The sequence below is a fragment of the Pagrus pagrus genome, assembly GCF_965226575.1.
Source record: "Pagrus pagrus genome assembly, chromosome: 11".
NCBI lineage: Eukaryota > Metazoa > Chordata > Actinopteri > Spariformes > Sparidae > Pagrus > Pagrus pagrus.
Window position 1 is genome coordinate 22,795,281 of NC_140195.1, and position 27,846 is coordinate 22,823,126.

The window sequence follows — 27,846 nt, forward strand, 5'->3', positions numbered from 1 at the left end:
AAATAAAAGACAAGCGTTTAAAATGAAAATAAATTCTGTGACAGTTTCTGAAATGTGAAAGGATGCAAATAAAGAGGAGGACAAAATCACAAGCCAAAATCATTCGTATTGGACTCAATTTTGTCATTAAAAATACAAATCCCAATAATGATCACTATCATTTGTCATGATGAGAAATAAAGTAACTTCCAAGCACTTTAGGTTTCTCATATCAAGTCTTGGCCATTTTAAGCTATACATGAAGCAAAAAAATATGATTGTTAAATCAATGACACAATCATGATTGAACTTAGCCTATGCCATTAACATTGTAAAATGTTATTGTTATTTTGTCCACCTTCACATGTTGCACAAACATCAAAATGACTTCAGTTAGAACACAGATTCTCAGCAAAATTCTTAAAAAAAAAGGATAATTTTCCCTCAGCAGGCACGCAAACAGATATGTCCTTGTTGATAATATGCAGCAGACACTACAATGCTAACGTGTTATTACAAACCATGCCATCACCATTCAGGCCTTGCGAATATTACCCCTGTGGAGGAATGAGGCAATCAGAAATGGACAGGAAGGAAGGAGAGAGAGGAAAACTACAACTGGAGAAGGAAGGAAAACAAGAAAACTAAATGAAGAGTGAGAGGAGGATTAAAAGAAGAGAAAAAAACAGGAGCAGGGATGAATCGAGTCATGTGCTACTACTTTCTGGTCAGCGCACGCGGCGGAAAGTAAAGTTTGGCTTCACGGGACGGTATCGCACGTCGTAAACTGCAATAAACACTTCATAAACACCATAATTGCCACAGACAGTAAATTTCAGCAACACGTCAAGGCGAAAACCATCAATGCTGAGGATGGTGAGTAGAATTAAGGGGAAATACAGAGTAAATATCCAAGACAAATGACAACTGGAAGAGAAAAAGGTGAGAGGGAGGCATGGAAAAAAGGAGCCAAGGGTTAAAAAAGACAAACCATTGCTGAAGAAAGGGAAAATAAACAGTAAGCTAAGGATAGAAACCCGTCAAACAGGTGAAATGATGAAGTCAACGAGAGTACATGAAACCAGGAAACAGAAAATCAGTGACAATAAGGGGAGGGGGCTGTTTCAAAACAAGCCTGTGAACCCAAAGACCCCTTTAAAGCCATGTCAGTGGTGTGGGCTTATCCTTCACAGATCACTCAAACACTTGCGCACACACACACACTTGCGCACACACACACACACACACACACACTTGCGCACACACACACATACACACACGCACACACACACGCACACACACACACACACACACACGGTTGAAGGTGAGAGCCCAGTCTCACATGGCTATACACACTAACCCACATTGCCACAGAGCCTGGGGGAGGGGCAGCGTAGCGAGTTGGGGGAGGAGGCAGGAGGAGGCAGGAGGAGGCAGGAGGAGGCGGTGACAGCAGCAATGTGAAGCTGAGGACTGCCTGGCAACGTATGATGGCCGCTCACACATACACACGCATTCACCTTTGCCACAGTACCACAGTTCTGTTCCGCCACGCCTCCTCCTGTGGGGAAAGAAAGCTCACATTTCACTGTTTACATAACCTCGATTGACCAATAGAGAGAGAGCGAGAGAGAGAGAGAGAGAGAAAGAGAGCGAGAGAGAGTCACAGTGTGTTGTGAAAGGGCTGGAAGAAGAACAAATCTACATTACAAAAATAATCTGTTAATAATCTGTAAAAATATGACAATATTCATTAGTGAACTGTCGGACTGATCTTTCTGTTCTCAGAATACGAGCTTGTTTTGCTCCAATATCAACAAAATGTAAACATAGGGCTTTAAAGTTCATCGGAAGCTCGTGTTCGCTCCTGTAAGCTGTTATTCCTCGTATCAAGAGCTCTGTCTGTTTACAGGCCTTTAAAAAAGGTGCATAGTGAGCCTTTAATATCCTGTTGGGTTTATCTCAAACAAAGTGGGTCGAGAGAAATAAAAGATTAGCACTGGCCACAACAGAAAGTTCCCTGGATGAAAAAATTAAACACCTAAATATACTGTCAATTTGATATATTGCCTGACAATATACTAACAGCTAATTACATCACAGAAACAACATTTTTTCTGACCACAAATGAAAAACCCACTTCCCTACAAAAGCTCAGCAAGGTTGGCTAAACACACTAAATGCTCCAGATTTACTGAATAGATGAGTGCACACAGAATGAACAACCCATCAGTAACACAAATAAACTTAAAAGTAAAGAGCTGGTACCAAGACAGTTTTGGTGTACTGATACTTTCACTACTTAAAGCCCCATCTTGCCTTGAAGGTAAGAACCACCTACATCAGAATTCTTCAGACTTCAGCTCAGCATTAAACACAATATCACCCATGAAATCATGAAGCCATGAAGCTGTAGGAGTGTGGAAGTGTCACTCCATGGTCCGTGTGTATGATGTGTTGGGAACCCCCCACTGATTAGTTTGACAAAAGTCGAAGCCGCATTGTTTTTATGCTACTAGCATGCTGGTCCTACTGGTGAGCATTTTTCCTCAATGACAGATTGAAATTGAAAAAAACAGGATGTGAGGAAGATCATTGTGGTTTGGTTTATACTGGGGCACAAAACCAAACTGAGTGATCACAAGTGAAACATTTCCAAAAGTTGAGTCTGAGTTTCAACTTTTTCCCTGCAGCCGGCTTTTTTCTTCTTCTTTGGAACCCACTGTGGCCCGCACCACCACAGCCAAAACGGACTAACCTCATTAAAATGAATTGGAAGACCTGCGTTTTAGCCGCACTGCCTGATTTGACCCGAATGTAGCCTCACACCTCTACTGCTCAACACCAGAGCCCCCCAGGGCTGTGTGCTCAGCCCCCTCCTGTTCACACTTTACACCCATGACTGCACTCCCAGACACCGGGCGGGACACCACCAGCATCAGACAACACAAAAGCCTACGCTTGTTAAGAAAAAAACAATGGTAAGAATCATTGAAATGCTGAGAAGGAAGCTCAGGGTGTGTAAAGGATATAGTGACAGAAGGGTCGGTTTTCATTCCTAGCTTCAGTTTACCCATGACTAAATCCCTAACTTGCCCTCAGACAGGAACGAAAGCAGTTATAAATCAGTGAGAGGACACACTGCACCTAAACGATTACACAGATACTACAGGGTTAGTGGATTATACAGTTGAGTAAACAATAGTAATTTAGTGGCTTTTCCGCCACTTTTGAATAAAAAGTGTAGATTTCTTGTCCATGTTGCCTTAAAAAATAATCTGAGGTTCAGTTTGCCTGCTGATAAAGATCATGTGAAATGATCAAAAGCTCCAGAACACAGACTCAATGGACCCTGTGCTGAGATTGTTTCCCCCACTGCTGTTTCCAACGTCAAGAATGAACCTTGGACGTCAGCATGAGTGGATGTCATGCCTCATTAAGAACACAAAAGCCAGTCGGTGCTTATCATAGGAACAATTTGTACTTTATAAACCTTCTTCATTGGTGAAAATACGTGACTTGTATTGTTTAGACTTTTGAATTTACTAAAAACACCAGATCTATTGAGACTTGTGACACTGTAAAGAAATTAATATTGAATCAAAAGGTTTTATTCTAAATAGTCAGGACACCCAGATGTAAACAATGATTATATTTGTAGGAACGAAGGTAAACCCGCACAAAATGTCTCAATGTAAACTCTACATAGAGATCTCAGCATTTGGATTAAAGCTGTTCAGTAGAAATTATATTAAATGTGTTGAGTCTGATCAGTGTGGTTCAGACTGAAAAACTCTCCGCAGCCGCGAGAGACCCAGATCGGATATTCTCCTCTCCTGACCGGTGCTGAAAAGGTCCGCTCACCATCTGATGATAAACATGTCAGCAGGCCTCCGCAGAGTGACTAATGTGAAAATGATGAGCCAACAGCTAACACATGAACAAAGATGGCAGGTGGTTTTACTGATGAATTAGTCTAACTCATGATCAGTTAGGCATCCAGCCAGAGTGTTACCTGATCTGAAGTCTGCTCAGTATGTAGAGCAGGTGGTGTTACTGTATCACCTCCTACACTTCACTCTGTTCAGCACCTTCATCAGGTCACACACACACACGCAGTTATGAAAGCAGTGTTTTTTCTGTTCTACCAAATTAAACAGTATCAGACGAGAAAGACCACAGAGAGTTTGATCATGCTGATACTCATTATGTAATTTAACATTTCATCTAAAAACATCTGATTGCAGTTTATTTACATAATCCAAAGACTGATAAAATAACTGATCAGATTGCAGATAGAAAGGTCCTGAGCTGATTGTAATGCCCCGACACACAACATACCTCTACGTGTGCATGACAGCTGCTTCGCTGAACTGCTGTGGCTCACACATGTACAGTATGTGTGTCCACACTATCTAATCTATCTAATCACACTGAGTTTGCCTTTAACAATGGCCATCAATAATACAATGCTTCATTTCAATATAAATATCATTTATATTTAGTTTAAACAAAAATGTAAGAAGCGTTTGCTCAATATTATATATATATAATTTACTTTTTTCATACTGATAAAAGGAAGTAAAAAAAAAAAAATCAACAGATATTTCAGCCAATATACACAAATTCTTTTTGCAATGATCCCTCAAATATGGTTATTAGCCACAAATACATGTAATGCAGGCAGTATATTTTACAGTTTAACAATAAACTTTATTATATAGAATAACACCAGTGCACTGAAAAAGTGAACTCCTCTGTTCCCCAGCTAGTTGCTAGCTTTGTTGGTCTGCAACTTGGTGCTGAGCACGTCGAGTACAGTGGGTTTAATAGAAATTGTTTGCTAAACGTAGCTCCCTGTAGCTGCTGGAGTCAAACTTGACGAGATCACTAAGCATATATGAAATAATGAATGTGCCGTAAAACCAAAACAATGAGATAAAAGTGGCTAAAAAAGCTGCAAGGTTGGTTGTAATTCTCCTCCTTACGAGTGACACCTTTCCACATTACATGTTTGGGTTGAGGTTTTTATCAAAGCTGAAGACTATGACGCTCTTTCCACCTTGTTCCTGAGCCGTTTATTCCTTCCGACCCTCTTTATTAAAAGTTGAAAATGTGAAGTTGTATGTAAAGAATACAGTGTTGACCATGAGCCTTACAAAGGAACTACCTGGTGCTTCACTGGTCCTGTTTTGATGCAAGTTGGCAGGGTTATGCATCTTGACGCTGATTAAACCACCAGGTGTCTGTAACATTCGTGGGAGGAAACATGTTTACTTGTTTTTCTTCAATTTGAACTCGAGAGTGTGAGCATGTACTCTGCTTACCGACGCCTACACACAGGCAGGGGAGCAACAGGCTAATTAACAGACTATTACTCTGCTGCTCTCAGGGGCCAGTGTGTGTGTGTGTACATATGTATATGTGTGCATGAGTATCTTATGAAAGATGTGACTAAACCTCACGACAGCCTCATCTGAGCCGCAAAGAGCCAATAACATGCAGCACACACCCCTCAATCTGTTCACACACCCACATGCAACACACACACACACACACACACACACACACACACACACACACACACACACACACACACACACACACACACACACACACACACACACACACACACACACACACACACACACACACCTGACCCAGAACAGACATCCCAGCAGCACTGTGTTGCTGAGAAGGATGATTTTATTTTAGGAGACTGGTCCCACCTCCCCAAGTCCATTTCTCAATGTCACTTTTTGACGAATGGCCTCGCTTCCACACGCCACACACACACCACACATCTCGGTTTTTCCAGGGTATGTATGTGCGCTGGTTGTGTTTTTCTGTGGAAGGTGCTTTCCAACAGTTTAAGGCTCATCATTTTTCAGAATAATTTTTTTTTTTAGAATCACACATATTAAAAATGATTTTCAAATTGTGATTTCGTGGCCCCTGCATCAAAGATTATATGCTTTTGGTAGAAACACAGCTTACTGCAATACACAGGTTGTTTCAGTAACATGAACAGCAATAAACCCACCTCATTCTATATCCTGATCAATATGCTGTAAATAGCAATATACGTATATAGACTTCATCAGTTGCAGTTCAGATTGTAGGATTTTAGTTTCACTCTGCGACCGTGTCTCCTTTTTAACATGTGAAGAACCCCAGGGTTCAATTCTAGGACCATTCTTATTTTCATTGGGTATCATGATTCTTCAAATGCTTGATTAAATTAGAATTTTGAATTAAACTTTTTTTTTACCCCTACGGCTATGCCATTAGTAGACTATTGCATCTGGATTTGTAGAGACCAACACATGATTTGTTTCATGCCCTGACAACCGTCATATACATTTCTAAAAAGATAGAACTATTACCTTTAGATCAGGATGGTCATTGTTGAGCCATGTGTTCCCAAATCACTTTCTAAAATGTATTTTTACTGAGTAGTCTCTGGAAAATCTTAAGCTTGAGATATTCACAGTATACCTTGGATCTCTGCTAACCCAGTGAATCAAATACCTACAAGTTAGCATACTACACATTGATGCATACTTAATGCTTCTTGTCTTAACGTAAAGATTTCTCCCATATAACAAAAGATACTTCCACCTGAAGAGAGGACAGAAATATCTAGACACCTGTCCATCTGTTCATCAGCGAGTCTCCTCGTCTCATCCTGCCCGTCTGTCTCTTTTGAGTTCATCATGGAAAAAAAGTCTGTCTCCAAATGACCTTCCATGTCAGTCGAGTACATTTCCATTGTGTCATCTTTACTTGTGCAGTCTTTTCCCCTCTAAATGAGGGGAAAAATGACAGCAAAAGGAAAACACATGCACATGATTCCCGGCATTGGAATGTGAACACAGCCTCAATCAGAAACCAACAACATGCTGGGAAATACTTCAGTGATGACTTCCCAAACGCACGTTTTCTAAAAATACCTGCAAATAGCAACAGAACGTGTCATTTGCCACATGGATGCGTGAGCTGTGCATGTAGGGGTGCAAAATGTGATGCAAGTGATCACCATGACAACCCCAAATCTCTCTAGAGATAAAACTCATTAAATAAAAATAAGATTACAACAAAGATAAAGTAGTTAGAAGAAAAAGTAGGGACAGAAAGAATGAAATGAGTAGAGAGGGATGCATTTAAATGAATATAGATCAGAGAAAACTGAGAAGAGTATGAAAGGGACAAAAAGAAAACTGAGGGAGAAAGAGGAAGAAAAGGGGATCTGAACCTGAAGGAGGAACCTGTCACAACACTGACAGCTGTCATGGCAACCGTGGGACAGACGCAGGAGACGGCAGGGGGTGATGATGTCACAAGATCAAAACAGATTTGCAAAGGGAGGAAGATAAAGATGTCCATGTTTTTTTCTCCATCATAACCTTTCACTCCTTCCACCACCTGCCAGGTGGGGCTTCAGATCTTTGTGATTGAAATAAGAGTGGCCTCTTAAATCCACGCAGCAGACAAGATTTCACTTAAAATCTGACCCAGCGGCTGAAAAAGTACACAACCTCAGGACCCAGGGGCCAGCAGAATTCAAACCAGCCTGTTAGAAATTTAAAATGAAACTGAAAGACACAAGTGGCACAAGGCCGATAATGTTCTGAAAACCAGCATGGCTTGTTTACACATGCATCTCAAGTGACCATTGTGATTGGCTCTCACCTCCCTGCTCTATATGCAAATAAACACTAACATCACTGGGACAAATAGACACAAAGGTTTTTACTCAAAGAAAGAAACAACTTAAAATATAACACGTGCCGAATTTACAAGAATGCCCACATAATTAAGAATTTGTCATAGACAGCGTTTCACAAAGTTATAAAGTTCCTTCTAACTCAACAATTCACAAAATTGAGTGATTTTGTAAGGGTGTCTGGGGAAAATCTCTCCCTCTTCATCTCCTTGCAGTTGTTGACTATAGCTGATGCAGCTGTTGATGTTCAAGTTTGCCACTTGCTGTCATGTAAAAAGCTTTCAAACTGTTGTAAATTGTTAATAACTATTAAGTTCTCCTGTTAACTCAAATGAAAATAAAAAACATGAATATCGCGCACCATTTACATTGATGTCATTATGTAGACCCCTCCCTTATTGACTAATTTCCTACTTTGAATGCCTTTGCAACCTGTCAGTACTGCATGACAACAATCCTTAAAATACAATTATTACTTTAGTTTAAATATCATCCAAGTTCCAAGCTTAAGAGGTCGTCCTCCTTGTGGATGCTTTTTTTATTGGTGGATAAAGTGTTAAAAATTTGGCTGCCAAAGTGCTGTTATTTTTTTCACAACTTTACTTCAGTGCTTACTTGATGTATGTCCTCTGGGCTCCACAACAGATCTTGAATGTTGGAGGTCCAACCATGCAAAATCTTATACTACTTTATACTTAATACTATGAAACAATAATCTACCTTTGACAAAATAAATACCTCCTAGAGTATAAATTTTCTTGAAACTCGTTGATCAACTTGACATCAACTTGCTACACATGCAGCATCCTCATCTCTCCCACCAGGGGCCATATTTACAAACATTCAGAGAATCCTCTCAAAAAGCTCCTAACTCAGCCTAAAAACTTCCAAAAAGGTGTCCTAGCTTATAATTTAGGAAACTTAAAAGAGCAACATTGAGCAAGAAAGTGACAGAAACTTTTATCTTTAGTGCAGAGATGGGGATGACCTGGTTGCTAGGTGTGACACATTCTTTTAAAAGCTGTGATTGGTTGATCAAAAAAAGAAATTGTCATAAAATGTAGTCTCTATTAACACATGGTATAATAATGAATATTATTTTATGTAATGCAAACGTTGAATAAATTGTAAGAGGCTGACAAAATGTTTGAAAACACAGGCCTACTTGTGTAGTAACCTATCCACAGATGTTCACCTTAGTAGCTAAGGTGTTTTATGAAAAGCGTATCTTTACGAGCATCTAGTCTTAGTTTTAAGGAAAATAGTTGGAAAACATCAGAAATTTTATTAGACACTAGCACTAGCAACAAGCTAGGAAGCTTTATGAATAAGGCCCCTGTTTTTTTTCCACCTCCTCAGGGAATCTCACTGGCAACCTCACAGCCCCAAAACCATTGTGCTGCTGCTGCTGGGTCAGTTATACAAAATGTTGCACAACTGTTAGAAAAATGTTTTATAAGCCCGAACAGTAAGCAGGAGCGCACAGAGACTAACCCTAACCCTAACCCAGAGAGAGAGAGAGAGAGAGAGAGAGAGAGAGAGATCCTCACAGGTTCACAGGTCTCTGCTGTGCTATCTGCCACATTTTAGGGTTATTCAACACATGAGGAGCCCACATCTCTCTATATGCTGAAAACTTCACCCAAGTTACGTTTCTGGCCACTCCACAATCATGATTTGGGACTGGCCTCTCTTTGACGGGTGTCCTTTGCTGGCTGCATTCAAAATTCAAAATGATGCCTACCAACAACTCTAGAGCTCACTAATAACCCTTTCAACGAGAAAAAAAGGCACCGACACCCACTTACATCTGGCTTTTGTCTTCAATGTAAATGTGTACAAGTGGCATTCACTTGGGCTTCAAATGATTGTGCAGTCACAGGTGTTTATCAGCTCCGATTGGCTGTGATAAAAAACACAACACCAGGGTGGACACGCTAATTTTGAAGCACAATGCCATGATGCAAGTTTAAGTTAAGCCTGCTGACTTGTTAATACTTTTCCATCCATCTCTGTTCGAGCAGCGCTCGAACATTGTTCAGTCAGTGCCGAGTTTGAAACAATGACTGAAGTTGAATGAAGTACCAACATTCACATCATGTATTGAAAAGCACATAAAAGGTCTCCAGATATCATCAAAAACATGTTGCTTACATCTGCTTACACTATTTGTGTGTGTGTGTGTATATATATATATATATAAAATGTTTGGTTATTTCTGAGAAGGACATTAATATTTCATCTTCTCAGTACATATTGTGCTTTTTACTTAACCCCTTATCAGCCCACAACTGAAATCCTGGATCATTTTTCCCTGGTTTAACACTGACATTAACCCAAATGGGGCTAAAAAATGTCCAGGAAGGATTGATATTCAAAGTGTCAAACCAAAGGTTAATCATATTTGATACAATAGGGTTTTTGCTTAGGTGTTTATGATCTGCTGAATACGAATACAAGTGCAATGGTAAGCTTGGCATGACAGAACAGGATGCTTTTATTTCTTTTACTTGGACTATATCATATTGATTTTTTGCGTTTTTACATTCTCTGTTCTACCTTCTTGTTTTAACACACTTTAGATTCAGCTTCCTTGCGTTTGGCTCGACTGTTGAGTGTTTATTCTGTAATATTGTCCTCCTGAATTTCCTGCTCTAGCTTAACTGTCAAAGTACTTTTAAAACTCTCTTTTTAAAAGGTGCTATATAAATAAAGTTTATTACTATCATCATTATTATCATTATTATTATTATTATTAAAGTACGCCATTGAACATGATAAACTTAACTTTGCATTGACATATTAGCCTTCTCCTTCTGAGCGTGTTAGCATGTTGATATCTATAAGTGTGTTTAATATACAACACTGCCTAAGTACAGCTTCAAAGAGCAAGAATAGCTCTAAGAGGTTTTTTGTCACTTAGTTTTCATTACTGAATGAATGTTATGTCCCTCTTGATCAGGTCATTTGACAATCCATGTTGACAGTGTGCAAAAAATGAAATACCACTTGAGGGGCAAAATGTGTTCCCATCTCAAGAAAGACAATGTCCTACATTTTACATACATTACTGTACAACTACTACATATTACAAAATAAAGTTATTTGAGCAGGAATTTTATTTTTTTCCCAATGTATTATTATTATTTTTTTATTCAATTCAAAATTTAAACAATTGTTTTGAAAATTGTGGGAGAACCGGAGCACCCGGGGAAAATCCACAGGGGCATGGGGAGGACATGTTAACTCCACACAGATAGCGCACTTGAAGTTTCTTCGGAAAGACACAGTATGGGGAGCATTTCGAATTGGCGAGATATCAGCTTTTTGGTTGACATCTTTATTAAGGTCCTTTTTCTTCTTCTGCCTGGTGTTATCTCTCACCTGAGTAGCTATCTTTGCGTTGCTGAGAACTTTCTCAGCCGCTCTAGCTCTCTGGTTGTTTCTTTTCCCCTGTTGATGTACATTTCTTTCAGGGTTTTCTGCTTTCTCAGCTGCTCTTTTGTCGCTTCAAGCTCTTGAAGAAGTCTCTGCCGAGACATGTCTCCTGGCTGCTCGCTATTGAACTCCATTTCCTTCGGCTGGTATAATCGCTCTCAGAAAAATGCTGTTGTCTCTGATGAACAGATATTGTCCGTATCAGACGTCTTCCTCTTGAAGTGTTACCTTGCTTTTCTTTCCCTTGTTTTCACGGCTGTGTCAGTGGTTGAAGAAGAGTCGGGCTGAAGAAATGTTGAAGACCTGATACAGACTTCTGTAGGTTCTATTTGGCTTGGATTCTTTTTGCCAAAAATGATTTTTCTTTGATTCTTTTCACACACAAACACACACACAAACATTTGTTTTCAAATACTTTTTGAAAACAAACATCTGTTATGAATTTTTGGAGTTTGGCCCTCTGAGCTGAATTTCAGCATTTTTGTGATTCCTTGTACGTGAATTCAAAACATCACCAATCGCTCATTTTTCACTGGTTTGGGTTGAAATTTGTCCTGAACACCAAAGAGACACTTAGGAAACTTGGCAACATGTTTTCATTTGCAAGTTACAGCTTGAAATGACTTTGTTTGTTGCATATAGGTGATGTCATACTGTTCTGTGTGTCTGGACAAAATATTAATCGAAAGCTGTAAATACATTATATCAAAGGTAAAGGCTTTCCCATCAGCCTCAGCTGTAATATTGAGCTAATGTTAGCATTCAAACACACTAAAGTCTGATGTCACCTCCTTATCGTTCTTAGCGTCCTTTATTGATTTTTTATTCTTTATTTATTATTACTAATAATTTCTATTTTTGCATTACTTTTATTTCTCTCTTTCTTTTTCTGTGATTTTGCCTGTTTTATCGCTTTTATTCCTTTTCTTTTAAGAATATATTTATTGGTTTTCGGTGTTACATTTGGACTATTTTTGTGTTTTTTGGGGTGGTTGTTCTGTGCTTGTGTGTTTCAGAGGTGCTGTGGGGTTGGTGGGCGTGGCTTTCTGGTGGCCTGAGCTATGGCTGATCACACACACCTGCGGCAGATTGAGGTAATCAGCGCCAGGTTAAAAGCCCTGGCCTCCGCTCACGCTGCCAGATTATTTTGTCAACCAGACGTGGTACATGGTCTTCCAGTGCAAAGAATCGTATTTCTACAGTTACTAGAAATAATCTGAATAATAATCAGATGAAATGAATTAAAACAAGTGTAATGTCTTCTGGATGAAGTACATGGCCTGCTGATTTCTACTATTAACCGCTTAGATACAGTGCACAGACGTGAATGGGTGGATGGACAAACTCAAGAAATAGCTACGCCTAAAACCAAAAATTTGACATTTCATTTTGTGCACAAATTGAACAAACAAGATAAACCGCCATAGGTAGTGAGCTTTAGAGGTGTTAGTTGGCACATCGTGAACTTTGGACAGGCTAGCTATTTCTCTTTGCTTCCGGTCTTTATGTTAAGCTAGGCTAACCAGGCTCTAGATCAGTGTTCTTCATTCCTGGTCGTTGGGGCCCCTGCCCTGCATGTTTTAGATGTTTCCCTGCTTCAACACACCTGATTCAAATCAGCTCATCATTAAGCTCTGCTGAAGCCTGATAAAGAGCCATTAGAATCTGTGAAATTAATTTGTTGGGGCAGGGAAACATCAGGGCGAAGGTCCCTGAGGACCAGGGTTTAAGAACACTGATCTAGATCCATCCAAAAAAGCAGTTTTTCTCTCTTTATCTCACTTGTAGAAAGACAGCCACTTATTTCCTACAATGTTGAACTATTTCTTTGATTCGCTCTGCTCACAGTCTAAGCTACTAGATCAATCCAAATGGAATGAGAGCAGAGTATTGTAGGATTTCTAGGATTGTAACTAAAGATCAACTCACATATCTGGCCGGACAAAAGTTTAGTAGGTACAGCAAAATTTGCCCAAAACACTATTTCTATGAAGTAGGTAAATTTGACAAAATACTGTTGTTTTAAGCCAAAACAAACCATCTTTTAACAGATGCTGGTTAGCAGAGCATGTTAGGAGTTCAGCAGGTATTAGAAGTGTGTTTTATATGTGACAGAGGAACAGAAAGAGGGGACATGACATAATAAAGACGGAAAAAGAAAGAGCGAAGACATTCTGGAAAAGAAACAGACAGATATTGTCTGTGTGTGTGTGTGTGTGTGTGTGCGCAGGGTGGGTGTTGAGCTTTTATAATGTGCTTGTGTAACCTCTCACTGTGGCAGAGTGATAAACCAAAAAATAAGCTGGACGGAGTAAATCATGCAATTTCTATACTTACGTGATAGGCCTATAATTATCTTTCTAGCTCCTTATTTAACCCATTTTCCCCCCTAAAACCCTCAAACAGCCCGTTCAAGGCCTCAAACTCATGTTGGTTTTCACACAGACAGAAGTACAAGAGCACACATGTAGTGAGAGCACTAAATACAAAAGAAAAGGGAGCAAGCAAATTTAAAATCCAAGGACAACTGTTATTCCTGCAGTTAATCTTGCACTCTGTCTCTTTCATTTAGTCGACGCTTAAATACTTCAGAACTGGAGATGTTTATTAAACTGCAATTCAACTTCAAAGCTGTCCAAATGTGGGAGGATCGTTACTGTGATACATGAAGTTCATGAAATGAGACGACAAGTTAACAAGGTGCTTTCTGATGGCGCTGCCCCTCCTCCCTCCATCTCTCATCATTTCAAATCCTGACAACTGTAAATACTAAAAACCGCAGGCTGTTCTCTCCCCGTAATGAGGTCAAAGTCATCCAAAGACTGACGCCATTCAAGTTATCCAACCAAAGTTTACATCTTACCTCCTACACACAAAAACACAGTGCGAGAGACACACCGCCACACACACACACACACACACACACACACAGACGACTCGGCATCTAATAAATCTAATAGATGATTCATTGGGTTATGTAACACATACTGGCAATAGAAGAAATGAGAGGAGGAGACGAGAGAGTTTGGAGGAGTTTGTTTCCTCTGGGAGGACAGAAGGCCACAGGCTGATGTGGAGAGCTGGTCTGGTCACACATGTGGACGGTTCAGTCGCTGCTTTACTTTGTTCTATAATCTCCGTTTAAAACAGCAATGTTATATGTTAAATGAGAAGGTGTGGTTGTACATTATGTTTTGTCTTTCACTGCAGCTTGTTCAAAGTGATATTTACAGATCTGCTCCAAGGAGGATGTTTTCAGTCTCAGTTGTTGTAGATTAGCAGAATATTTTGGAAATTCTGTCAAGTTTAGAGAGATTTGTAACACACTTGGCGTCTTGGCTTCTTGTGCATCTTCAACCATTAGTTGATATAAAAGGGGCTCTATGTACTGTAACAATTTATTGCAATATTCGTGTATTAATCACTTTTTTTTTTGGCTATATGTGAGCAGATTGTAACATGATGTGAGGAATGAGACCGTCCCCGTCTCTCTCAGTTGCCTACAAAAGCCTGTGGATGATATGTTTTGTTGTTTGTTGACTTTGCACGTTCTTGAATGCTGAAATCGTTTCAGTGCGAGCAACAGAAGCGAACGTTTAGAGATGGAGTCTGCTAACACCAGCAGCTGGCTTCCAGCACAACACTGAAGTTCCACAAAGCCCCCTTAATACCGATGCCTCTCTATGACTGGCACAACAAAACAAGTGAGGAAATGGACCATTTCTTCTTCATATACTAAAGTTCATCTTAATGCCTGCCACCTCAACAGCCACCGCCAGATACGTTACTTTATCTCCATGCATCTCTGCAAAAAGTTGTGTTTAAAATAGCATTAAAAAATACAGTCTTCCAAAACAAATGCACATCCTCGCCGGATCGAGAAGTAGTGGTGCTCATACCGCTTTTGTCCACAGGGGCCGCCAACATCAACAGAAAACAAAAGGTAATTGTAGGTGCTTTAAACATATTTTATGTTTTTCCAAAAAAATTCATCTAGTTGTCACCAAACTTGGTCAATTATTTGAATGAGCCTGAAAAAGTTGCCACGTTCAATATGATAACCTGTGATTTTTTACGCAGGTATCAGCTCCAGGTGACGTGTCTGCAGACGATGAATCTACCAGAATTTCAAAGCTGAATGCACCGCAGGTTTTAAGTTATGCTTGATCTCACTGTATTTTATGAGAGCTTATGAAATAGGTTTGAACATATGTTTTTCATTCATATCACGGGTTTTATGTATCTTAGGTTCAATTCTGTGTGTGTTCTGCAGTGCACCCCGTTGCTGCAAGACAACTTTCCATGTGAGACCGTTAAGTTCAGGTTAGAGCTGAAGCTGATCCAGGAACATCTGGTGCTACAGCAGTATGATTCAATTAAATGATCTTGTTCATGTTAATGGTGAACACAAAGAGGACATTGTGAAACAGCAACCAATAGCGATTAGCTTATAATATTCATATTGACTTACCAGGTATCCCCTCATCTTCGTCGTCGCCATCGTTGTCTTCATCAGTCGTCACATAGCAGATCTCTCTCTCCCCTTTCCTCCAATTCAGTCGCTCCTCTTCTTCATCGGACATCCTGACCTGCAGGCTGCTGCTACCTCAGCATGGCAACACTACAAAGCCGAAACACAGAGCGGAGGTGTGAATGAATGGAAGAACAAGCACAGACACACAAAATAAATGAATTTTTGATGTACAGTAAATGATTCGTCTCTGTTCATCTGCCATCTGTCTCTCAGCGAACAAACAGTTCGAAGCTGTTCTCATGAGAGGAAAGATAACAGGAAGGGGGAAACTCTACAAGTGTTTCAAAATTGGCTTTATCCTCATGCCAAAGCACTCTACACAGTATCATAGTACAGGGTGATTTTGTGTAACTGAATCTGACAGCACAAAACTATTAAGTACACTTACATAAACCAAAATGAATCATATCGATCACAATCCTTGTTTGTGTTGCTCAGTTCCAGTGCAGATTAAGATACTACAGTGAGAGAGAAAAGTGGATGATGCCTGTTCAGTATTCATGGTCTGCATGTGAACCTCTCGGCTGAAAGGTTATGAGCCACATGGTTTTGTCACTTGCCAAGACTTACAACTATTTCCTGGAACCTTTACTAACTAATCCCAAACACTCATCCTGACCTAAGAGGATAAGCTCACCCAAAAATGAAATTCAAGTCATTATCTACTCACCCTCATCCTGATGGAAAGTCAGGCGAAGTTTTGTAATTCAAAAAACATTTCTCGAGCTTCACAGCAAAACAGTGATCTTAATCTGCGGAAGCCTCAAGATCCCAAATTGGTTGAAAAGACAATATTTACAAGCTCAACACAGCTGAATCCTTAAGCTAAAGCTGAAATCTTCACTGTAGGTGCTAAGCTTAAAGTGTTGTTATTAACATCTTTTCAAATCAAATCAGGATCTTGGGGTTTCCTGAGACTTAGGTTTAAGTCCCTATTAATGATCAGTTGTTAAAGAAATGCTGCATCACTGTTTTGCTGTGAAGCTCCAGAAACATTTGTAGACTAGGAAACTTCACCTGACTTTCCATCTGCATGGGCGAGTATTTCATGACTGCATTTTTCATTTTTGGGTGAACTTGTCCTTTAAAAGTTGCAATATGTAGGGATTTCTGTTAAAAATGTACTAAAACCATCAACAATTCTACAAATTATGTAAAACACGTCATGTGTTGTGTTGCAGAGATATTTATTGAGGTGAGCGTAGAGTAATAGGCTGATAGTAAAACAACACCAACGCTTCCCCGATGCTCAAACTCCCAGTCCCGGGCAGAGTAAGCTAAAACAACCCCTACCTGCATTATAAACTTACTAGCCAACAGCACATACAGCTAGCTGCAGTTAGCAGCTGAGCTAATGATATGCTGCTGGATTTTTTTTTGGAGAATTGCCAATTCTTACATATTGCACCTTTAAGCTAGTCATAATTTTAAGTATAACTCTAAATTATTATGGAGGATCATGCCACTGTTTTTTTTTTTTATAAAAACGAGTATCCAGATTGGATCTGCATGTAGAGATCTTTGGTAAGGACAAATGCGCCCACATCATTGTATCATCACTAATTAAACCCCATATTTAGGATAAGATGGGTTTAGTCATTCAACTGGAATTTAATTTGTAATAGAAATTATGACAGAATTCTTCCTGCCTTTGTGTCCCATAGGGTAAAAATAAAAGCATTGAAGGATCTTGGGAGTTTCCCAAAATACAGGAAGTCATTCTGCAATTTTTTACTTTTCATTTGATAAAAAAGGCAATAATACCCTGCTACCAACACAGAGACAGACAGAAGGCCACTCATCACCGAGAGGTCTTTGTTGAATACAAACTATGCATGTTATGAAACAAGACTACAGTTAAAGTTGAGGTCTAATCTAGTCTTTAAGGATCATATGCTTTCTTAAATTGTTCACAGGTTCTGTTTAATGAATCAAAGCTATCAATGACATGAAAATCAAACATCAAGAAGCGGATAGCTAAAGTGACACTGCTGTAAAATATAAAAAGATATTTTAAAGCAGATATAGAGAGCTTGCCTGTAGGGAAATTTGTGATATATGCTCGCCATTTTAACTTAATTTAAACATTCTAGTTAGTTATAGTTTGATGCATTGCCTTTCCTCAGGAGAATCCACAAATACTTTCACTCCTGCTGCACTCTAAGTACAGTTTACTTCCAGAGTTTTGAATTTACTAGACGACAGGACGGGAGCATTTTAAAGGCCCTTTGTGAGAGAGAGTGAGAGACCTAACAGATCAGGGCCGGACCAGACCAGATGAAAGACAGAGCCGTAGAGCAGACGGACAGAGGGGAAATGTGCCACACAGAAAGACACACGGTGAGAGAGGTGGAGAGCTCTCAAGAGTTTCTAGGATGCTTTTAAAGCTCCGTCTCTCAGCAGCAGGAAAATTACATTCACATTACTCACAGGCTTTTCTCTGTGCCAGAGTGAAACAATCATAAACTGAAACCACAGACTGCAGCCGTGCCCTTCATTATCAGCTGTGGTTTGGTAAAAGCAAAGTTCTGTTCCTCCTTTGTTTTATAGCACTGTAATTCAGTTACGTGCAACAAGAATCATAATCATTACTTAAATTGTGCTCTTCAAAGCAATTACATAAGGAACAAAACAATATGCAATAATCCACAGCAGTATTAAGGAAACCTTGACACCACAGAATTTCTCGGCTGTTTAGAAAACAAAAACCGTCTCTGTGCATTTTTTAAATGAGACATGCATAAATCTCATTCACCGAGGCCTCTGAGTTATCACAGTGGAGCGTTTCCTTGGCCTAAATCTACCACCATACAGAATAATCGCCTTGCTTAAATACAAAGGCTTTGAATCATTTGCACTCCCCCTCAGATGAGCCCAGACACACAGAGATATCACAGCAAGGTTTACGCTTGATCACCTGCCAGCTCACCTTGCATAACATTACACAGCAGGTTACACAACAGGTAGGCTCCAGCCAAGTTGATTTATTGGTCCGACAGGGGCAGTTTTAAATGCCTCACAAATCCAACCAATCTCGACTTCATGGACTTGTTGCTGGGCTGAAAACCAGTAACCTCGGACTTGGTGAAGTCACCTTTACTCTGGTCTGGTTTCCCAAAACCCAACATATTTAAATGGATTTCAGATTTTATCCCATGCATGCTAAGCTTTGTCAAAGATGATTTACTGCAGGATTCTGCAGTGTAGGTATGATGACAGCAGCAAGTTTGAAAGTCAAATAATCATCATGCTCTCATTTGAGTCTGCTCATGTTCCAGGGAGTGAAATAAAACTACTGCACATTTTCCTGTGAAACCTCCTCAATCAGCTCGAGGACTGTGTGAAGAGCCCCCTGACCACGCACTCGCAATCACTGCTGCAGCACTGATCCTGTTTCCTACAGTGGGTTAGGCAAAGATCAGACGGGTTAAAGAAACCAATGTTTGCTGCTGGTAGATTACAGGACGTGACTCGTGGTTTTAGTTGCACAAACATCCTACACAACGTCCTCCCAAGGACTTTCGTGTGGCGATACAACCATGTGAGAGTCTTTCCACCTACACCAGTGAACATAAACAGGAGCTCCTTTAATCGTGGGAAAATCTTGCACTGGAATAACACCAGCTGTGAGCTAAATGCTAATATAAGTATGATAAAATGCTCATACATGGCAATGCTAACATGCTGATGTTTACCGTATCATTTTTACATCAAAATTAGCGTGTTTTTTTCACTTGGGTAGACCTGCTAAACTGCCAGTTGACTAGTTTGAAGTTACATTGTTTTTCTGAAATGTCACGTTCAACTTTGCAGCGGTAAATACAGGGAGCAGCAGAAAGCAGCGTGGAGGCCAGTGACAATTTTATTCTTTGACTTAAGTCTCTTTCAAACTCAAATGCAGGCTTAACAGTGATCGGGTGCTATTTGAATGGAGACATGTGGCAAAGGAGTTACACGCCGACGTCAAGAATTTCAACACTCGTCATAGTACTGCGCCAGAAAAGGGGCAAAAATGTACGTGAACAACCGCGTGTCATGTTTCTAACACAGTCAATCGGAGCTGGAGTCAATGCACTCCTGGAGAGTCATTTGACTTGAGAATGAATGCCAACTGTAACCTTGCCAGCTGAGGATAAAAGCCAGATGTAAGTGGTTTTCTTTGTCCACTCTCTGATTTATAAACTAGTTACCTGGAAACCGCAACAAGATTATCAACCACAGACTAACCACTGTTACCAAAGAGCACTACAGTAAATTGGGAAGAAGCACATTCTGTAGTTGGATCAGTGACATTCTTATGTAACATGCCAGAGAAGTGTTGGCTGCAGATTTTGGCTGAGAAGTCTTTATGTGGGCCTCTTACTGGTGTGTGTGAACATACTGTTTGTGCATCTGTGTCTCAGGCTGCAATTTAAAGCCAAGCAGAGTAACTATCTTAAACCTGACATGGAAAAACCTGTCATCAAGAGGTCACAGAGGTCTTTCATTTTTAACATCTTAGTTCTGTACTGAAGACTATTTGACATTTAAGTGCAGGGTACATTTGTTAAAAAATAAGTTTTTTGCTTAAAGAATAAACATGAAAACTTTTAGGATGCTCTCAAGAATCTTTCTTGTTCAAAAAGTGCCTAAAAGCAACTTGACTTGAGTAGCACATCGTCAAATGTAGGTCATTTGAAACTCCCACAGATGTACAGCTTGGTTTTACCCTACATAACTTGGAAAATCACATCCAGCCCAAAACCACTTGATTCATTGCCATCAAGCTTTATGTAACTTTATATAGCAGAGGAAAGCAGGCCAAACTGTTCATGTCAGGCATCCAGGCTGTAAAATAACTTACGTAACATACAGCATATGTTTGCTGCTCTGAGAAGCTCAACCGCATGTAGGTTAGACTCTTGGTTTTAGATTTCTTCTACCTGACATGACCCTTTTAACTACCTGGAGGTACTTAAAGAATTATTTGAGCACATTGAAATGTAATGAAATCATTCGGCTAGATTTACAGCATCAAATGCACAAGCCCAGAGGTGAGGATAAATCCTTCACAGTTTCAAAAAGAAAGCTTCAGAAAAGTAGGATTTATTGCAGGGATGTTGCAATGGATTGCACAAGGTGGTTCTGTTATGTGCAGGTGTTTGTGTTGTTGTGTCCTCCCAGTGTGAAAGTTAGATGTGTTGTCTCTGCACTGATCTGATACCTGCTTCTCAGGGTTCATCACAGGCCTTTCCTGTTGGTTTGACAGTGAACAAGACAGTTTACAGACTGAAGAAGTGAAAAGAGTGCAGTTGAACACTCAACCTGACCTTTTCGGGATTTAAATCCAACTATTGCTCACAGCATTCACCACTCACACTTCAAGTCAATGTCAACAGGAAAACATGCAAGAGATGGATGTAATGCAGAGAAGTATGCATATGTTGTTTATCCAGGCAAGATGAAGTTAAGGCGTCTGGCTTACAGTACTTTTCCATCCTTCTCTGTTCAAGCAGCGCTCAAACATCGTTCAGTCGGCTCTGAGTTTGATAAACTGTCTGAAGTCAAAGATATCACAAAAGTAACCACTGTGGCTTCTATGTCACTACCTGAGCCTTGCCAGCTGCCTGATTGGCACTGCACATGTGCAACTCTGAACAGAGATCAGAAAGGAGCGAAACAAGTTTTAACATCTTCTGAATGTAGTCTGATGAGGTATATGATCGGCTGCTTTCTGTTCCCTGTTTTCTGGCATGTTCGTGATGAAAAAAACCTAAATATTTCAGTATCAGCATATTTGTTGTCCGATATGTGCCGATTGTAAATTTTTTAACCTACAAATAACAGCTTCAAAATCATTTTGATGGTACAGTGTCTTGTAACAGGGTGAATGGTGTCTCTGTCTCAGCCACTCTGCCCCCCTATCACTTGTGTCTGCACTATGTAACTTCAGTGAGAGGGTAGGATCACAGCGTTACATACATGTTTACTTCAACGTACAAGTTTTCAACACATACACTGTTATGACGTAATAAGTTTTGTTTGTAGTTAGCACTACAGCATAACTAGCACAATACGCGCACAGATCTTCATTTGTGCTAAAGCAATAACTATAAACGTGCAAAAACATTCAAACCATTTAAACTCTCTTCCAATACTCCTCACAGTGAGTGAAAAAAAGAAGAAAGAAAGAGAACTTTTCATGTTTTACCTTCTACACCATCTTACCTTACATAACCTTATGCAGTCAGCGGGCCAAAGAGGCGATCAAAGCACATCTGAGTCAGCCAACCTTGCGTTGTGGAGTGCAGCATTACTTTTGACAGGGCCAGACAGAGTAAGAGGCAATCTACATTCAGTGAATATGGAACCAGGGTGGTGATGAGGGCAAAATATAAAAAGCACAAAGAGAAGAATAAAAATAAGAGAGAGAGGCATGAAGGATGACGGGGGAGATGGACAGAGACGGGAGGAGCTGTGGGAGAGAGGGGGTGTATGGGGAAGCAGCGGGGGAGGGGAGCAGTCTGGCCTGTCTGGTGTCCTTAAAAACACCCCCATGACCAAAGGGGGGAGGGGGTGAGATAACCTAAATTTCCCTAGTAAAAAATAGGACAACACTGAAGCCTGAACCGGCGGGAGATCACGACATGGAACCAGAATATCTCAAGATACACGGACAGCTGAGGTTCGTTATGAAAGTACAACCTTACTTTTCTTGATTTCATTATCAGGTACTCTGTTCATTTTACACACACACACGCGCACACGCACACACACAAAATGTCAGTGCACATCACATCACATCTTCTCTCCTGTTGATGCAGATTTTTAAACCAGAAAAAGACAACAGTTCAGACATCTCTTGAGACAATATGTAGCGTCATATCACGATAACAATATAATATTGAGACATTGCTTAGCCTTAATTTATTTGTCCCTTGTCATGCTGCAAAATTGCTTTTGTTTGCATGAACGGAAACTTTAAAGTGGCTCCAGTTAAGACTAAGAGGAATAGTTGCTACAGTGTGGCATTTCACTGCATCCTGGAGGGAAACAGATCCCAGCTCATTCAGAGCTTTGCCTAATAAGGGGCTTTAACCTGGGAGCAGTAGCCACAGGGAGACTGTGGATGGAGCGCTGACTATAATGATAATTTCCTTATTCAGGGGGTCAGACTGATGTGTCATATATGCTTCAGATATTTATTTAGTGGGAGTGTTCCTGACCCGTCATGGCATCTGTAATGTCTTTGTTTCTGTGTGAAAATGAAACTGAAACTGATCAGAAATTAACTTGTGAATGCATTGTTGATGTCCAGCATACTTTACCTTCCCTTCAACCAACTTGATCCAACCTTAACAAATAACATGTGTGTGGGAACTTTAATATTAAATAAGTCAGTCAAGTGCAAAAGTCTGTGAAATCTACAATTTGTATTTTTGATATTCTTTAAATCTTCTTCTGATTTCTGATGAGAGTGCCTCTTCTCTGTGTGAGTTGTGTACTTCCTGTCTTGGTAATGATGTAATATAACATCACACACCTTGGACTGTATCTTCTGGTACATTCTGGTTCAACGGGGGCGAACATACATACATACAGCCTCTTTCACATCACAGTCATATAAACTGAGAGCACATGAAATGTGTCCTATTCAGGGTTTAATGGATAAAATATAGGAGACGTTACACTTCACATATGCGCTCACAGAAACCATGTAATTACCTCTGGAAAGATAAGAGAGAGAGGGAGAGAGAGTGAGATAGAGAGAGAGAGAGAGAGAGAGTGTTAGGGGGGAGAAATAAAAACGAATGATAAAGGAGGAGGGCAGAGAGAAGACAGCTGCTTGCATAAGCTGCATTACATAAGATCTTGCTAATAATGCCACTGTTCAGCTTACTAGAAAAAAGTTATACAAGATGTATGCCAAGATGCACACACACACACACACACACACACACACACACACACACACCCAAAGACACACAAACACATACTTATACATCTACGCTTGCTGACACACATTATCATGCTCCTCATCTTAACCTAACTCAATCTAAGCCTCAAAACAGCTCTTCGAAGAAATCAACAAAAGACAAGATGTCCTCATTGTCAAGGTCTGGGATTGAAAACAGTGTCACACATATGTATGTACAAGAGACCACACACAAACACACACGTTCACGACGACCGCGTAACCTGGTTTCATACTGTACGTCAGTGGCGTTGAACATTGTGTACCAGGGCCTCATTAAAAACGCTGCAGGAGCTCAGAGCAGATTTAAACAAGGGAGGGAGGAGACACATTGAAAGACAGAGAGAAGGAGGGGGCGGGATAAAGAACCTTGAACTTACTTAAAAAGCCTCATTTGGCACAATTTGAGATCCATTTCATTGAAACACCGTTGGAATTCAGGGCTATAGCTAAAATGAGCTCAGAAACTTCCCTTGTAGCTCACCTCCACATGAAAAAGGAATAAATAGCCACTGCTGAACAAATCAACCCTGTTGACTGTCTGAGATGGATGTGACAGGGAGGATACAAATCAGCAGAAAAAAACCCCTAAAAAGCATCAGAAAATGAATGAAACCCATTCCTGTAGCCTCAATTTTCTTTTGGCAGAGACAGTTTCCTTTCCTTTACTACCATTAACAACAGATTAGTCTCCTCCTTCGATAAACTCACTAACAGCCCGACAGACTGTTGACGCACTGCGCCGACGGCTGTGGCACCGCCCATTTTCAAATGCAGGTCATTTGCAAGAATACTAAAACCCTCCAATGCTAGTATATGGCTCTGAAAATGGATATTGTATAACACCTTTTCCTTTTATATTGGACTGGCTTACAGACTTAGAAGATCTGCATCACATCCCCTCGCTTGTGTAACAGAATTACACAATACTGAAGCCTGCTGATGGTGGTGGGGAGGGAGGGAGGGTGGGGGTTAAATCATCAAGTCAGGTTGCTCTCAATCAAAGGCAGCATGACACACACACACACACACACACACACACACAGACACAGACACAGACACACACACACACACACACACACACACACACACAGAGTTCATCTTTACCTAATGTATGTCAGTGCAGCTAGTTGTATTTTTTTGTTTTAAGTCTCTGCGGTCTATTTATCACATTATGATTCTTAACATTTGCTGTTATTTTACTGGTGAGGGGGAATAAGGGAATCGTGGAAAGGGATTGTTTCGCATAATAAAATGTTATAATATTACATTACATTCACTGGAAGAGGCTAAGTGTATTTAAACTCTATGGAAACAAGAAGTATCATTAAAAGTTAGCAGGGCGTTCCTTACAAACAAAGAGCTGTAGTACAACAGGATTATAGTTTTTCAGCCTTGCTAGGAATGTGGTGGTAGGGATGACAATGCTGGGCTGTTGGTTGGTGCATCATTTTTGGTTTATGACTAAATACCAGCAAAACTAAAGACAATCCCATCAACATCAACTGCACTTTGTGTTTGGTGCTAGACAATAAACATTAGTGATGCTCCAATGATGGATCTTCTAACATTGGGGGCATAACATTTTTGTTAGGTTGCACTAACTGGCAACCTAAATATTGAATTTGAACCCTTAAAAACCACCACAGTGCTCGTAATTGCTAAAAAAAACAATTTCCTTCAGTCTTATGACCATTGTGTAGTATTTGCTTTGTTTACATAATATTAAACAACACATTCAAAAAGCCAAGTCACAGAGATCAAGAACCAAGCTTAAAGTACCTGACCTGTAACTGACTGTACATTCCTCCCACACCTGCAGCCTGCTGCGTCTCATTTGGACGCAAACTGTTTTTCTAATTCGGTCCTTGAAGCTGTAAATACCTACAATGCGTACAAGTTTATACAGGATTAGCCTGCATTGAACACTTTGACCGAGAGGTCACATGCACAGATTGGTGACCTGGATCAGTGAACAATGCTGACCTGAACCCACTCGCCTCAGAGGATATTTTTAAACAGGTTAACCCTCGAGGCAATCCCACTTGGGTGTCATTTCTAATCCCCGCCCACCTGAGCTTCCTTTGGCCTGCAGCATCTGAGCTCAATTTAACAAAGACAACGAGAAGAGAACACACCCACCCTCCAAGGATTGTACCTCTTGTTCCAGAGCTTTACAAGCCAGTGAAGACACAACTTAAATTATTCTAAATTCATTGAGTTATTGACAGTCAAAGTCAAAACACCATGTTCATTTTTGTTCCAACGTCTGCTGCAGAGCATCAAATGAAGAGATTTGGCACTGAGTAATGCAGGAGCTCGCACTCTTGATCAATACTCTGAGTCCATCTAGATGAACGGGGAGGGGTCAAGAAGCAGCGAGGGAGGGATCGGAAATCATTGTGCAAGATGGACACCGATTGGACCCTGCTGGCAGCTCTCCAGCCAATCAGTGAAGGTGCAGCGGGTTCATTGAGGTTGCTTTGGGTTCACATGGGGACAGTGGTGGGGAAGGGTCTCCTCTGTATAACCTACAATAACCTTGACACCACAGCAGGCAGCTTATTATGCTGGCTGCCAATACAAAGCTGCAGAGGAATGGCTTCAGGTTGACAAGAAGAAGACTGGACTGATTATGAAAAGTCACTTTTATGATGGAAAAGCTTACGTTTGTGGACGAAAATTATACTTGTCTGTATATTAATTACAATAATTATCATCATTTATCCAATATTCTGTCGAGGTGTGTGAGGTGTGAGATCTTAAGATGACTCAGAAGTTAAACAGTGATCAATGATAAGCTTCACTCTGAGTCACGGGCACAAGCAACTATGATTTCTCTCCACAGAAATCAATTTCTTTCCACTATCAAGACAAATTCTTTTGTAAACCACATTGGCGAGCCAGAAAATGTTTATCAAAAGAAAACCGATCTGAGATTGTTCCATCTGTCTCTGCCAACTTTTATCTCCTCTCTCAGGTTTATCAGAAGTACTACAATTGTAAAAAGAGGAAGTGAACCAACAACGAAAAGTGTGGAAGACAGATTGTTCATCAAACATATGGTGCAGAATAAAAGTATTGATAGCTGAGCCCAAACGTGTGTGTGCGTCTTTAACATTGTGAGATAGGGCATTTTTCATTATTTTCATTAATTCCTCAGGAAATAACACATGGATCTTGATAAAAAAAAAAAATTAAAAAAAATCAGGCCTATTTAGGTGGCTGGTATGTATGGGTGAGTAAAAAAGTGGACTGTTGGGCATTAGTGGAGGTATGCGCGCTACTCAGTGCCATCCTAGTGTCAGCCATTCATTGCTTCCTGCCTCTGAGATGTAAATATTTGCCATTTTTTTCTGTTTTAAATCATTTTTAAACTAAATTTATTTGGGTAATGCACTGGTGCTTGGATAGAACTTAATATTTTAAGACATCTTGGGAAGCTCAGGAAACTGTGACGGACATTGTTCACCGTTTTATTGACTAAATGATTCATTGCAAAATCACTGATAATGAAATAATAGTTAACTAGTCATTCTTACACATATATTGAATGGTACATTCAATCAGGGTGTACTGAAGGTTACTGTTAATATAACAATCAACAGTTGCGAAACTATGAGCTACCTCATTAGTGAAACACGTTCTGACCCGCGAGCTTAATCATTAATGGGACAAAAACAGAGTCTGGAGAGTTGAACAACAGTGGCTCGGCGTTATCTCTGCTAATCAAGTGAAAGCGAGTAAGAAGAAAAACACTTTCGGACCATCAATCTGTTTATACATTAATGTGGCACATATGTCTCTAGACTGTGGCATTCAAGCTTTCTGTAATATTTAGCACTGTGGAGCAGCTGCAGAGACGTCTGGCTCTGACAGCAGTTCTGATTCCCATTTGTTCCAGTTGGATAGATGAATGAGTTCACATTTAACCTGCTACTCAAACATGTGCACAGTCAGTTTGGCTGCTATTACATAATTATCACCACGACAACTCAGACATGTTTGTTTCCATGTGAAGCAATGACTTCACGTACAGGCCAGCAGGGACAAAAATACATAGTCTGTGTTTTCGTTTAGGGTGGATCGACAGCGCACAGGTGCACACAGCTCACACACACCTGAGGCTGCTGAGTGACCCTCATATGTACACAGTACTTAAAATGTGAGAAAAATATGATGTTCCTGAAAAAACAAATTCAAGAACATCAAGGT

The 27,846-nt window shown here is 40.2% G+C and overlaps 1 protein-coding gene across 1 annotated transcript in view; it reads right to left on the reverse strand.

Annotated features, from left to right (window-relative positions):
- Positions 1–27,846, reverse strand: part of LOC311265815 (helicase ARIP4-like) — a 75,965-nt gene that overhangs the window by 40,321 nt on the left and 7,798 nt on the right. The window contains exon 2 of the mRNA XM_084367824.1: positions 15,615–15,764. Within this exon, the coding sequence (XP_084223950.1) occupies positions 15,615–15,726 (112 nt within the window). The 5' untranslated portion in view covers positions 15,727–15,764. The remainder of the gene's footprint in view (positions 1–15,614; positions 15,765–27,846) is intronic.